This window comes from Lutra lutra, chromosome 3, assembly GCF_902655055.1.
Source record: "Lutra lutra chromosome 3, mLutLut1.2, whole genome shotgun sequence".
Lineage (NCBI taxonomy): Eukaryota > Metazoa > Chordata > Mammalia > Carnivora > Mustelidae > Lutra > Lutra lutra.
In genome coordinates, this window is record NC_062280.1 from 68,218,158 (window position 1) to 68,233,976 (window position 15,819).

The 15,819-nt window shown below is 33.5% G+C and overlaps 1 protein-coding gene across 2 annotated transcripts in view; it reads right to left on the bottom strand.

Moving 5' to 3' along the window:
- Positions 1-15,819, bottom strand: part of TLK1 (tousled like kinase 1) — a 142,687-nt gene that overhangs the window by 53,823 nt on the left and 73,045 nt on the right. For both annotated transcript variants that reach the window (XM_047722115.1, XM_047722116.1), the window contains exons 4-8: positions 9,785-9,860; positions 6,514-6,560; positions 4,548-4,643; positions 3,135-3,224; positions 1,846-1,938 (exon numbers count right to left, since the gene is read on the bottom strand). In XM_047722115.1, the coding sequence (XP_047578071.1) occupies positions 1,846-1,938; positions 3,135-3,224; positions 4,548-4,643; positions 6,514-6,560; positions 9,785-9,860 (402 nt within the window). The remainder of the gene's footprint in view (positions 1-1,845; positions 1,939-3,134; positions 3,225-4,547; positions 4,644-6,513; positions 6,561-9,784; positions 9,861-15,819) is intronic.

Below are 15,819 nucleotides of genomic sequence, written 5' to 3' on the forward strand. Positions count from 1 at the left end.
AAAACATGACCAGTTATTTCTCTGAAGAAACGAAATTAGTATTTTAAAAGATGCTAGAAAATAGAGAACACATAATAAAAGACAAAAGACACTTTGTTACATCCATTGAACTGGCCAAAAATTTATTATATCTGATTATAATAAGCCTTAACAAAGATAATAAGCAACAAGATTATTTATTGCTCATAGGAATATAAATTAATCCAACCACTTTGGGGAAAATTTGGCATTATAAAGCAAAACTGAACATTTACATGCCATGTACTGTGGCCATGTCTCTCTTAAAGCATACAATGTAAGACAAATTTTCCACATTTGCCCTAGAAGACATGTACAATAATGTTCTTAGCAGAACTGTTCATATTAACAAAAAGCAGAAACAAAATGTCCACCAAGAGCAGAAAAAATACATTATGGTATATTCATATAATGCCTTGCTATATAGAGAGAGCATGAAATGAACAAAGTACATGACAATTCCATGTATAAAGTTAGTGAAAACAAGCAGGGCAAAAGGGTACAGAGAGCATAATTTTATGTAAAGTTCAAAAATAAACTGAAGGGGTGCCTGAGTGGCTCAGTTGGTTAAGCGTCAGTCTTCCGCTCAGGTCATGATCCCAGAGTTTTGGGACCAAGTTCCATGTTGGGCTCCTTGCTCCATGGACAGTCTGCTTCTCTGACCCTCCCCTGGCTTGTGCACTCGCTCTCTCTTTCTCTCTCAAATAAATAAAATTTAAAATTAAAAAAAAAATACTGAAATATGTTAAGAATGTACAGATACATGCGATAAAACCGTAATAATAAGGCATAATAAATAAAGAACTTAGAACAGTAGTTAATGGTAAAAGAAGGTGAGAGAGTGACTGGGATAGGATCAGGAAAGGCAAGCTGGATGTTTCAAAGGTATCAGTAATTGTGGTAGGATCACAGATGAGACACTGGTTTTATTGAGTTTCTACACTAATAGTTCTCTCAATGCTGGCTTAAATTATAATTATAATCATCTGGAGGAGTTTATTTATTTTTTTTTTGGAGCTTTTAAAACTAGCAATGCCCAAGCCCCACACCACATCAATTTAATTACAACCCCTCAGGATGGAGTTTAGGCATGTACCTTTATAAAGTGCCTCCCACCTTTCCCATTTGGTGATTCTACTGAGCGGCAAGGACTGAGAAGCACTGCTTCTTACCTTACTCACATTTTAAGTATTTTTTGATATGTCCTTTTATAAAGTTTCAATTAAAACTGAAAATTTTAAAATATTAAAATAAAAAGCTTCAATTAAAAATCTCACAGGATTGCAGTAGTTACTTCATCTTGTGTAGTATCAAATGTCAGTTAGGTTTAAAACAAAATCAATTACCTTTAAAACTAACATGAAATGGCCATCGGTCTTATGATAGCTGATCAAATGAAAATAAATTTTACAAACTTCTCTGTATTTCTCTGTTTCTCGATTCACATTTATTTATATTTATTTTAAAGATTTATTTATATTAGAGAGATAGCATAAGTGGGAGGGGGAGAGGAAGCGGGAGAGAGAAGCTCCAGTGGACTTCACTCTGAACCCAACTTGGGGCTCGAACTTGAGATCAAGACCTGAGCTGAAACCAAGAGCTGGACACTTAACTGACTATGCTACCCTGATGCCCCTCTCAATTCACATTTAAAGGCTAGTAATTTTCACTTTAAAATAGTGATTTTTCATGTACTTAAAACTACCAGAAAAAGTTTGTTTTTTTTTCCCAGCTGAAGAATTTTTTATAATGCTAATTATTTCCTCAAGTTTTATTATTGCCAAGTAATTAACTCAATTTTTTCCCTCTCCATGACTTATTACTTACCCTGAGCAAGTCATCTATACGACCTTCCTTCTTTTCCAGGTCCTGGTTTTTATTACTTTCTAATGCTGCTAATTTCAGCATTGTGAGATCAGTCTAAATGAAAGAAAGCTATTTTAATAACTCCATTATACATATCATTGCATGCAAATAAAAACTAGATTTCAGTCCTAAAAACAAAGAAAATATTTGAGTTTGTGTATGTAAAAGTTATCCCAAAAAGTCTTAGTATAGCTTTAAGTTTTAACATCTTCAGAAGTGTAAGTTCTACAAGCTTACAAAGAAACATTTAAAAAACTGATTACTAAAAGTTTTAGAATATTGTAGTGTTCTTCATTAAAACTGAATGTAGGGGCGCCTGGGTGGCTCAGTGGGTTAAAGCCTCTGCCTTCGGCTCGGGTCATGATCCCAGGGTCCTGGGATCGAGCCCCGCATCGGGCTCTCTGCTTGGCAGGGAGCCTGCTTCCTCCTCTCTCTCTCTGCCTGCCTCTCTGCCTACTTGTAATCTCTGCCTGTCAAATAAATAAATAAAATCTTTAAAAAAAAAAAAAAAAACTGAATGTAACCGCTGCTTTATGCTATCAATGCTAGCTGATCTTTGTACATAGCAAAAGCTTTCATGAGCTATTCAGTGACTGAAAGCAATGTACCTGTAATCCTAGCCTAAAGATCATCTAAAGAAAGATGTTTTGATGCATGTGCAATAGCTTGGACATGACCTAACAGAAAAGTTTAATGGCAATAAACTGGGGTAATAAAGATGGTTAAGCAAAAAGATTTACTCTTCCAATTCCCCTAATCTGATACACTAAAATCCAAAAACTATCACATGTAAAAAGTTAAAATGAAAAACGTAATACTCAAATTCATAAAATCAAGTAAGCATAAAAGATATCTAATTTTCAAATGATACCTTTAAGTGAAATATAGACACCCAAAATGAACTGCTTTAATTAAGTTCACTTGTGACAAGTATTAAGTTCAGGAAACACTGATTATATGTACTTGGATGGTATGTTCAAAAAGAAGCAATAAACAAAACTGACAAGTCATGCTTATTCTGTTTATTTAAAATGCTTATATCTACATATTTAACCAGCATGTAACAAAGGATAAGCTGATAGTAAAGTGGGTGTTTCAATTTCTTAACCCCCACCCAACAAATGGTTTTTCTGTTTAGTAATTAGCTTTCTTGATGTATAATTTTACTTTCTAACTATGTCTAAAAGAGAAGACATCTTTTTGCACTAAGTTTCTTACAAGTCATGCAAAAAATATTATTTACTATTTACCTGAGTAATTTTAAAGGATAACTGCTTTGGTTGTATAACAGGGTGGTCCCCAAAAGCTAATGCCGTAGGAGAAGGGCTATTCGGTCGAACCTTAGAAAAAGATTAAAATTTTTACATTAGCAAGAAAAATATAGGCTTTTGCTCAGCAACAACTACATAACACTTCTTAAGTTTTTATCAGGATAACAACTGAATTAAAACATAACTGACTTTTTAAAACTTTTAATCATTTATTCAATAAGCATTCATTTTTAGAGTACCCTCCCTTACATAAGGCACAGTGAAAAGAAACAACCATTTATATTCCTTGCCCGAGAAGCTTACATTCTAGAACCATAAAAAAAATTTTAAATGCTTTCAATCTGTTAAATATAACAAAGCGAAATACATTATCTCAAAACAAAAATATTAAGAACAGAGGATAGTGGTACAATAAGTAAAACTGAAAAGATCTTAATATATATCTCTTACTACCAAGGGCAATAAGTGCACACCCATATATAGTATAACATCAATCTACTGATGAGTTTCATGGTTTATCTAGTTACTAGTTTTAAAACACACCACTGAAAACAGATTCTATCATCGTATCAATGCCATCACTGTAACTCAAAATTTGTTGAGTCTGACACTTTATTTTACATATGGCAATATGATGTAGCCAATGTACAAAAGAAGTTAAGATACAATTAAGTGTGTGTCTACAGGCAAGGAGTAGAAGGGAACACTGAAGTAAAAACAGAGTACTTGAAAAAAATAAGAGATACTCTGATTTTTAAATATCTTTAATTCATTTTTAAATTACTAAAAGCCAATTCTGCTTTTCTTGTTAGACATTAAACTTTCATATAATAAAACTAAAGAAAAAATGAAATCCAAAAGGAAGACAATGCATGTAAATAGAACTAGATCTTAAAACACTAGCAACAAACCAAAAAGCTCTAAAATAATTTTTAGGCCCAAGATCCTTTTCCTATGTTGAGCTAAAATGATCCAGGGATAAAGGCTGCCTACCTTTATCTTAAGGATTCCTAGGAAAGGAAATAGGCTATACTTCAGTGGTTAAGAAATTTAATTGCTAAGAGAGTTAGAATTAGAAATCAGTAACTGAATACAGACTGATAAAAGAGTTATTTGTTTTAGTCCCATAGGCTTGACCACATTCTTTTATAAGAAACATCACTTCTTGGGATATAGTTAATTCAGGAAATCTTTAACTTAAAGATCTCACTTGAAGAAATAAAGTTCTAGCAGCATCAGATCATTAAAAAGAACTTAACTTACCTCACAGAATGATTTTCTAAAAAGATAAATACAAATAAATGTATGTAGAAGTTCTCAATGAAAAGTTATTCAGTATATATATACATATATTCAGCACACAGAAGACTACCTACACATGTAAAAACTTACAGATGAAGAAGGAGTGGAATGTGAATGTGAATTCTGTGGAGAACGGATCGCAGGAGGTATGCCTCTTACTGGACTTGAGCCATTCCCACCTTGGTACTGAGGAGAAAAAAAAAAAAAAAGGAAACATCACTCTTCATTAAAACAGGTTTAGCTAGGTGTTATTTTTGATATGACATTAAGAATTAACTTAAATAGATCTTCTTTTAAATTAAATTCGGTAGTGATTTAAATGGAACAAGAAAAAGCAAACCTAAGGTCAGTTACAGCCGAGTCCTAAAAGACTAAATAGAGAATACGGACCACAGGAATGTGAGAAGACTATTCAGTAATGACCCTTATTTCTTGAGCATTCTGACTATAATCTGTTACTGTGGCAGACTCAAGATAAATTAATTTCTCCCAAACAATGAACATATATTATTTTTCCTTCAAATTTTAATACAGCCCCACTATAAATGTTTGTTGAAGCAGTATAATCTCTAATACCCCAAAATTAACATAGTTACAAGTAGATGTTAGTGAATGTAATAAACCATCTTAAAACAGGATCATCATTCTCAAGATCTGTTAAAAATCCAAATGTTTGTAGTACTATATAAAAAATTACACAGATTAAGTCCCTTCCCTTTAACAGCACAAAATCTTATAAATATCAATCCTTTCTCTCATGCGTAACATGCATTACAGTGCATGACCTAGGTGCATATGAAGAGAAGCCACCTAATGTATTCCACAGCTAAATTTCAAATTTCTCATGTTTCTCTACCAACGGTAGGAGGAGAAAACAATTCACTGCTACTGGCTTCCTCTCAGGTGACCTCCTAATGTATCTTCGTGTAACCTTGGGACTTTGTCTAATTTTTTTTTTTTTTTAAACTACAGTACCTAGCAGAACTCGTGGCACATGAGCATTCAAGAGACCTGAGATTTATCTGTTTGAACTGATCCAATCTTTGGAAAAGATTGTTAATTGATACTAACACCGAGGGACTGACCTCAGTTAAAGAGCATCCGGTCAGCAACACTAGACGCTGAGCAACACTTTTACCATAGATACTGTAAACCCAATTAAGAAAAACAATGGATGGTAAAAAAATTTTTTTAATGCAGCCCTTCCCCTGAATGGCAAATTCTGCTCTCACACTCAATATAAATTTTTTTCTACTGAGTAGATCATGTTTGTTGTTTTAACAATCATATTAACGTTCTGTAATGTAAAATTGGTAGCAAAAAATATTTCTGCGTAGATGTACGAAAATATTCCAAACTGGGTAAGAATCTAAATTTACCACTATTTATTATTTTCAGGGCTCTCAGATTCACACTTCTATCATTATTTAATTTCTATCTAAGAGGTTCAAATGTTGCCATGGTGCTATCATAAAGGCTGCAATGACAGTAGAAACAGTTCTTAACCAGAGGCTATTAGACTCTAACTTCTCTTCTTGCTCTTCCCTTTTTTTTTTTTTAAAGATTGATTTATTCAAGTGAGAGAAAGAGGGCGCAGACACGCACAGAGAGGAGAGGGACAGAGGGAGGAGAGAATCTTAAACCAACTCCATGCTGAGTGGGGAGCCCTGCACAGGGCAGGAACTCATGACCCTGAGATCATGACCTAATCCTAAACCAAGAGTCGGATACTCAACCAACTGCGCCAACCAGGTGCCCCTCTTTGCTCTTCCACTTAGAATTTGACTTTAAATAGGCAACTTTACATCTCTGGTCCTCAGTTTCCTCATCTGTAATATAGAAACACTAATACCTACTGTACCTAACTCCTGGGTTGTCATAAGCAAATACGTGAAAAAGTACTCTGAAGATTATGATGTGCCATTCCACTGTAAAAGTAAATTTTAAAGTTCCTAGGAAGATAAGACATTACAAAAGTTTACCTTGTTCTTCAAAGAAATTATTTCAGCCCACAGTAAAATTGTATTAAGAACTAGATATTTGTTAATAGACTTACTTCAAAATAGTCACTAATTTTGTGGCCACGTCCCCCAATACTTTTTCCTAAAATATAAAAGTAAAAAAGTTTTATAGATTTAAAGTTAGTCAGGACTACTTATCATATACTATATCAGAAAAAGAATGTGTCAAACTTAATTTCCCTAATATACATAAAAATCACCTGTTTAATAAAAACAACATGATATTTTAGTTGGTTAGTAAGGGACATAGAAAAAATTGTATCAAGAGCCCTCAGAGGGTAAGATGCCAATTTCATAAATCCAAAAATGAAGTGACATTTCAATAGAAACATGTCAATTTTTAAAGTTCTAATTACTGGAGAACCAAATAAATAAATGATAGTAAAGGATTTTGTTTTTAAAACTACATTATTCATATTACTTAATGGCTACTAATTTCATAAAAGCAAATCAATGAATAAAAAAAGCAAAGTGGCAACTGCATAACTGACAAATCAACTCATACCCAGCAAATAATAAAAAAGCTTTAACACAAAATCATACAAACTGACAATAACATGCTTTAACATGAATGTTATTTTGTAAAATATTTTGATTTCTAAAAGGTATTCCCAGATTAATAGGATGCTTTTTAACAGACTAGATTTTAAATACTGCTCTTATGACCATATTGGTAAAGTGGTCCAAATCATAACATATCATAGTTCTTTAATTAAAAGTTTTGCTCTAAATTGGATCATCAATTTTATAAATATTGAATTAAGAAGATGCTAAGAAATACAGTGTTAGAGATACTGTTTTGGATGAGAGGCACCCACCCTACAATGGAACTATATAAAATACATGATTTCTTCAATACAAAGAAAAAATGACAATATCATGAACTCAAAACCTGTGGATAATACAAACATATATATTTATCAATTCAATACTGACTTTTATTCATTTATTCATTTATTTTATTCAACAAATATTTAGGTGGTTACTATATGCCAAGCATTACTGAGATGAACAAAGGTTACATTTAAGAGTTCAACAACCTTAAATTCTTTTGTGGAACAAGAAAAATTAAGTAAGTGCCCAGGACTATATAAATGGTACCTAGAAAGTGTGAACAACAGTTTTGTACAGATTTACTTAGAGGTCAGAAAGGACTGTAAAGGTTTTAAAGGCACATCTTGTTTTACTGATTTTCACTGATTTCGGTGTTTTTTTTTTTTAAACACATATTGAAGGTTTTTGGCAACCTTGCACTGAGCAAGTCTATAGACCCCATTTTTCCAATAAACAGCATTTGTTCACTTCATGTCTCTGTGTCACATTTTAGTAATTCTCACAATATTTCAAAATTTTTCATTATTATGGTATTTATTATAATTTGTTATCAGTGATTACAACTCAATGAAAGCTCAGATGACAGCATTTTTAAGTAATATTTTAAAAATTAAGATATGTATGATGTTTTTTAGACATAATGCTACTGACACACCAGAGACTACAGTATAAACACACTTTTAAATACACTGGAAAACCAAAAAAAATTGATTCATTTATCGTGATACTTGCTTTATTGTGATGGTCTGGAACCAAACCTGCAGTATGTATAAGGCACGCCTGTAAACCCAAAGAATTTTCCTCCCACCTATAACAATTTTCCTGCAGATTCTGAAGAAGGTGCTATTCTTTAAAGACAAAAGAGACAGTTTTGGTTTCCTATCCAGAAGCTATGTCCCTAATTCTTTTTCCGTAACTGAACCCAAACTTGGCTGTTAATATTTCTTCCCCACTACATACCACATGTAATATCAGGGAAAGCTGACTCCTATCTGGTCTCCACCCTAGTTCCTGTCCCCTCCTGATCAGAAATCCAATTTTGTTCAGGTATCAAACATCCCTTCTCCACAAAGTCCACATTTCTAAAAGGAACTTTACCCACTTTGAATTTCAGAGACAGACCTGGTTTTTCTAAGGGCAACAGTATGTCTCTTGGACATAACTGGGTATGGAATGAATGTGGACTCATGACCCAATTCTGGCTGACAAGATTACAGGAGAGGTTTGCTCTGGACTTGAAGAACCTTATATTCAAAGAAAGAGGGGAAAGAAAAAACACAGAAAGTCAACCTCTCTCTAAAACAAATACAAGTGTGAAAGCTCAAGCAAGTAAATCCAGTCAAAACTGGCAGCTGTTCTAAAAACGTAAGAAAATTAGACAATTCTTATGGATAGCAGACCGCAAAGAAATAAACATGGATTTTTAAAAACACAGGTTGAATCAACCAACCCAGAAGTCTCACCCTAATTTGGGACCTGCTTTTAAGTGAGTTTTTAAATCTAAAGTCGAAACTATCATAACTAATATAACTTTACACTAAATAAAGCTCCAAGGCCACTAACCGCAATCTGGTGGAATTACACTAAAACCAAAACTGAGCTTTGAGATGGAGATACAAAATACCACACTTCTACAGAAAGACGCTAGAGTGACTTAACTTCCTCCTTCCACATAGATAGTTGCTGCAAATATATTCCTTGATATCAGTGCAACATGTAAGTATTAGTAAGCCATGGGTCCTGGTCCCAGTCCTTAAAGCTAAAAAGAGCGGCTCCAAAACATGAATCATATGTATATAGACATATATGACTTAAGAACCAATTTACTGTATTTAATTTTTTTTTTACTGTATTTAATTTTGAGTGACCGAATTAAACGACAATACTGTTTTGTTGTCCATTATAAGAGTTTTGTAGATGACTTGAAAATCATCATCTTAGTCCATATCATAAGGGTAGGCATGCAAGAAAGAATGAAGAACAGGTATGGAAAGAAAAAGATGATGCTTTAATAAGCATCTCAACCATTTTTATACAGCCTTTTTTTTTTTTTTTTTAAATAAAAAGAATAAGCAAGCTTTTGGTACTTGCACTTTAAAGTGACATCTAAAGTTCTTACTCAAACACAAGAAGCCATTTCAACACTGTAATTCAGATAAAGAAAGAAAAATGAAAGGTGGTAAGGTAATGTTTGCCAGGTTTGGACATGACACTTGGTCTTTCGAATTCTCAAGCAAAAAAAAAAATAAGGGAAATGTCCAAAAGCCTAAAAACAGTAACCATATACTACCATTTCAATTTCATATTATTATTCTTTCTTATGGGAAGTACATTTATAAACTATTAATGCATGAATTTATAATAGCTATAAAAATGATAAAAATACAATATTACTTCTACAAAATATTAAGCTATTAAAATCAGATTAATTATAAATACTTATTTGGCTCTGAAAGATTTCGCTTCACTTACCCTGACTACTTTCATTCTGGTTTTCTGCTTTTCTCTTTCTTCCTCTGGATGATTCTGATTGTTTCTTCTCTGGGGTCTACAGAAAGCAAGTTAACAGAATTTAAAGTTACAGTTTTTACACACACAATTACTACAGCCAGTATAAAAATTATTATTTTCAAAACAAAAACTATTTTGTTCAATAGTGCTCATGTGATGTAAATGTATAGTTGTGTATATACAGTCTATTTAAAAGATAAATTTTGCTACTATGTAAATTTTAAACATCCAAAGTACAGAAGTCCTTGTACAAATTACTTGAAATTCACATTTACAGAATTTGACTTGAGATGGATAAAATATCTCAGAGTAAGCAGCCGTTTAAAGCACCCTTCAAATTCTTAACTGGGCAAAAAATAAGAAAAATACCCTATGTTTTTCCTATTCGTTTTCTATTATTCACACATATTTAGTCTATAAAAGTAAACTTGGATGAAAAAAGAAAAGAGCAGAATTCAAACCCCAATATATATACAATCCTACTATTATTATCTAACAACTACAGCAAATTCATAGATTATGCTCTATATCGGTGGCAGCAAACTACAGCCCAATGGCCAAATCTGCTAGCCACCTGTTTTTGTAAGGCCCATTACCTAGGCATGACTTACATTTTTAAGTAACTGGACATTTTAATAATTAAAACAATACTGTGATATGAAAATTTTAAGAAACTCAAATTTCAGTGTCCATAAATAAAGTTTTATTGGAACACAGCCATACTCATTCATTTATGTACTGACTATGGCTGCTTTCACACTATGATAGCAGAGTTAGTTCCCAGAGAGACTATATGGTCCACAAAGTCTAAAAACATCTGGCCCTTTACAGAAGTCTGCAGATTCCCCAACCCTAGATGATTGCTTGTTCTCAAATTAGCATTTTCATCAGGCTAAAATAACAAGTAATTTTTGTGGAGTCTGACAAGCTGTTATGCTTAGTTAAAAATCAAAACTAAGAACAAAAAGCACAATGCAATGGCACAAGGCCCTCAAATTCTAGAAGATTAGCAAGTATGTCTGGTGCCAGAACAAAGGACGTTTGAATGAATGATACATCGAAGCAACTTAAAATAAACCTCTAAAGCCAGTGCAGTTCCCAAACAAGAAAGGGAAATAATCTCTATTTTGTTGTCTCTGAGTAGTCTATGATTAAACAATATGAATGACAACACATAACTTGTGTTGAGCATCTATGATTCCTCTTCAGAATAATGGAGATTTTAAGTTCTCTTACCCCCCATTTTGTCAACATGATAACAGATACAGAGGATGAATCAAATGTTCCAGTGCCTGAATTCTTCAACAACAGGAATTCTATCATCTCCCCATCCCCCCATTTCCTCATGCCTAGCATACAGTTATCACTTGATAGCTACATTAATATTAAATAATTTATTCAAGGTAACCAGGATTTAAATCAAATTCAAGCCTTTACTTCCATGGCCTAAATCCTCTTTTTTTCTGTAAATGACGTGCTATGTGCCCTGTATCAAAAATTGAATGAATCAACTACACAAAAATATTTCAAAATTTTATCAAGTTTGTAAATAAAATTATAACCGATAAACTGCCTTCATGTTTTCACAACACAAACCAGAGATCTTAAAGAAATCCTCCCTAACTGGCAATCTACTCAGGAGGTAGACTGATGTATCAGCAGGTTAGGGTAAATAGTTCATTATTTATCAGACTCAGGCAAACAATAACCAAGTTTCTATTTTACTCAAAATAACACCAAATAAAAACTCTAAGCTAACATTTTTATAAAGAACCCTAAAATCTATCTTAAAACAAAAGAGGATTCCCAAATAATACTTATTCACATCTTTATCTAATCTATGTAAAAAAAAAGTAGCTTAAGATCAATAAAATATGGTTTTTCATAACAGTTTAATGTACTAATTTTTAAGCATGGCAGGATCCCATCTGTATTCCATCTTAAATCCTGACTAGCTACTTTTGATAAACAACAACAAAAAAATCACATAGAATAACACAATTCTAAAAATTATACTAGAAACATTTTCTACCTATGGTTTCGTATCACTTTCCAAAATATTTTCCAAGGAACAGTGGATGAGTTAGGTTGAGAGGATACATTTTAAATGCAGAGCAGAGTGGGACGGTTCAGCCAGGGTGAACAAAGTTAGATTTATTAACCACAAAGCTTTTAAATGCTAACATTCACCTGCTATCTCCAAAAGGGGAATGGGATGGAAAGTTTCAGTGTATGAAGAAATTCGCAAACTTATTTGGAATAACATTCATTAACCACTTTACTGGATATATATTTGAAGATACTTAAGGTCTTTTTTTTTTTTTTTTAAAGACCTACAGATTATTTAAGTAAAAACTGAGGCAAAATTTCACTACCTAAATTTAAAATTTAATGGCATGGGAAAGTGGGACAGTCCTTGGAGAAAATGTCATTTTGTTAAAAACAATGAACGAAAAAACCCAGATGCATATTTATTACAGTGTAAAAACAACCCAAAAGGCAACAAGTTTACCTCCTTTAAACCAGAGAATTTGAGGAAGGCGGGGGGCGGGGGTGGGGGGGTGGGGGGGGGAGGAGACAGGACTAAAATAAATTTTAAGACTATAATGTATGACTAGTGCAGGTAAAGAAGTTGGAAATAGGTCATAAAAAACTGAAAAGCTGAACAAAATAAAAAACAAAAAAGGAAAACCAAGATGTAACTAAATTCACCTATAAAATAAGTGTTTTTATTAAAAACAGACCATATTTCGTCCCTTCCTATAAACCCTAATCTTTTCTCACCCATGTCCTACTGTTACCACCTCATTCCTCACTCTCACCTCAGATTATTTTAGACTTGTTCTGTCAGCCCCAAAGAAACATCATTTCCCAGAAAGCAAGAACCACTGGTCTCTGAAGAACCACAGACTGAGACTAAGAATCAAATTCTGGGTCCATTATTATTTTTTTTTTTAAGGATTTTATTTATTTGACAGAGAGAGATCACAAGTAGGCAGAGAGGGGGAGAGAGAGAGAGAGAGGGAGGAGGAAGCAGGCTCCCTGCCTAGCAGAGAGCCCGATGTGGGACTCGATCCCTGAGATCATGACCTGAGCTGAAGGCAGAGGCTTATTAACCCACTGAGCCACCCAGGCAGCCCTCTGGGTCCATTATTTACGATAACTCTCCATATATTATTTAACCCAAGACTCCAATTTTTCATCAGTTTTTTTTTTTTTTTTAATAATCTCTATGCTCTACATGGGGCTCAAATTCACAACCCCAAGGATCAAGAGTCACATATTCTACTGACTGAGCCAGCCAGGCACCTTATTCTCATCAATTTTAAATGTGGTAATACAGGTGTAGGACTGTGGGGATTAAATAAGAAACACACAGAGACACACTTAGTACACCATCTGAAACAGTACACCATCTGAAACATCTATAAATGTCAGTAAGCACCCAATAAATTTTCTTATCTGAATTTAAAATTATAGTTTTTACACACACAATTACTACAGCCAGTTTAAAATTATTTTTTCAAAACAAAAACTGTTTTTTAATTATTATTATTCCAAAAATCTATGTACTTTCTATTTCAAAACTTCAATCACGTGTTAAATGATTAGCAGTTTCTTCCCTAATAGCTTAAAAATAACTTGTAGGGCTTACAAAATAAGCGATGTTTCCTCTTTAAGGTCCCATTCAAGTTTCTTTTCAACTATAAGCTACAGAACCAGCAGTCTACGGTCTAAATATGCTATCGCTAACCTCAGGAAAATGTGCATTAGGGTTTTTTTTTTGTTGTTTTTAAATTTAAGTCTGAACAGTACCTATATTAAACAAAACTAAAATTCTCAGTGAAGGTTACTGCTAACAATTCTCCTGAGTTCTCATTTCTACACGGATTTGGGAATTTAGAACCCTGGAGATTTAGGATATGCAGAGAGGTACCAAATACTTCATCTCTAAAATGGCTCACCAGTGAAGAAAAAATCAGAATGCTATCTGCGATTTTCAAACTGTACTCCAGAGATACCTTAGGAAAGGAGGTTGTGCCTCAAAAGATGTTAAAGAAGAGGAAAAGGGAAGGAAGGAGCAGGGAGCTGAACTAAGGCGCTAGCCCATCAAAGACACATCCTACCTCCACCTCCATGCTTGCAAACACAGCACCCCTCATTTTAACAGAGGTTCCATACTGGACTTACTTGAAGAAAGAGTTCTACAGCTTAAAAAAAGATTTGAAAAACCACTGATCTTGACCAGTGATCTATAGAAAATCCAAGGGACATCAACCAAGCCAGCTTTGCATTTGCACAAGGTGTAAAAATTGCACATATTGCATATTTTATAGAATGTTTTCAAGTTTATTACTGCTCTTGCTGATGCAGTCATTTCTTTCTTTGCTTCTCTATTTTTTTTTCTTAACCACTGCATTACAGCTGACCAGAAAATAGATGGCAAAATAAATACGGAAAGCAAAATATGATATGGCTTTATTTTTAAAGATTTATTCATTTGAGACAGAGAGAGCACAAGCTGGGGGAGGGCCAGCAGGAGAGAGAAAGAATCTGAAGCAGACACCACACTGAGCACGGAACCCAATGCAAGACTCCATCTCACAACTATGAGATTCATGACCTAAACAGAGACCAACAGTCAGAAGCTCAACCGAATGCACCACCCAGGTGCCCCTGATTTGGTTTTGAAAGATGGAAAGACTACCACAATTATAAAAAGTCAAAGAATTACGCTGTATAATGGAACAGTGGTTAGAAGAAAGTGAAGAAAGTAGAAAGTGGTACTATTCATATCAATTTAGCTTTATAAATGCTAATTTGTAATCATACCAAAATCTGAACGATTACTGTGGCATTTAAATGCTCTAAGATATTAGTGATAATTTACATGGTATTTTCTAGCAATTGAAAAGTATGTTCAAAAAACAAAGACAAGTGCTCGCTTTGGCAGCACATATACTAAAACAAACAAACAAACAAACAAAGACAAATCTAAAGGACTCAAGAGGTGGTAGTGATATAATTAAACTAATGCTACTATTTTATTTGGAATTTAAGCCAGGGATTATTAAACAAGTTTTCAAGTCTAATATGGGATCTTGTTTTACCTGACTCCTTGCCTTATTTTTAAAATAAAAATAAATGTGTTTCTTCAATGCAAGTAAGACAAAATATAAAAAAATCCTACAATCTTAACACTGTCACAGAAGGAGGGAAATAAATCAGTATGGATCATGCCATGATAGAAGATAACCACCTCTATCAGCCTCCAAAGAGAGCTATTTAAAATTATTGGCATAAATGCATTATAGGAAATTTTAACAGTATGTTCAGATATCATCACAAAAGAGAAGGAGTGGATATTAAAATTTTTTACCTCTACCTTAAGTAGATTTCATCAGCCCTGACTGGACATCAAAAAGAAAAGTCAGAGATCATCATCTCTAATAAAATTGCTACAGTTAATGACACAGATATATTTAATCTCTTCCCATTAAATGAGAAAATACTTTAGAATAGAAAGAAAAATGGGGCACCTGGGTGGCTCAGTCGGTTAAGCATCTGCCTTCGGCTAGCTCATGATCCCAGAGTCCTCGTACTGAACCTGCTTCTCCTTCCTCTGCCCCTCCCTGCCTTGTGCTCAATCTCTCTCTCTCAAATAAATAAATAACATCTTAAAAAAATATAGAAAGGAAAGGTACTTACTCTATTACTAAATAATATCCGTAACAAAATATTCAATCCTCCAACTTGTCAGAATGTATTTTTTCCAACTGATTCATTTAGCTACAGATTAGTTTCAAAAAATACAAATCGCTGGCTATTCCCATGATTCATAGGGTTACTCAGGTATCAAATTTAAGGTCACTATACTTCAAAAAAAACAGCATGACAAATTTATGCCAATGTTCAATCTTATTCCGTATTTCTAGGCAAAATTTGTTGAACTAGATGTGAGACAGGAAAATGTTGAAGAAATCTGTTACTTTAAT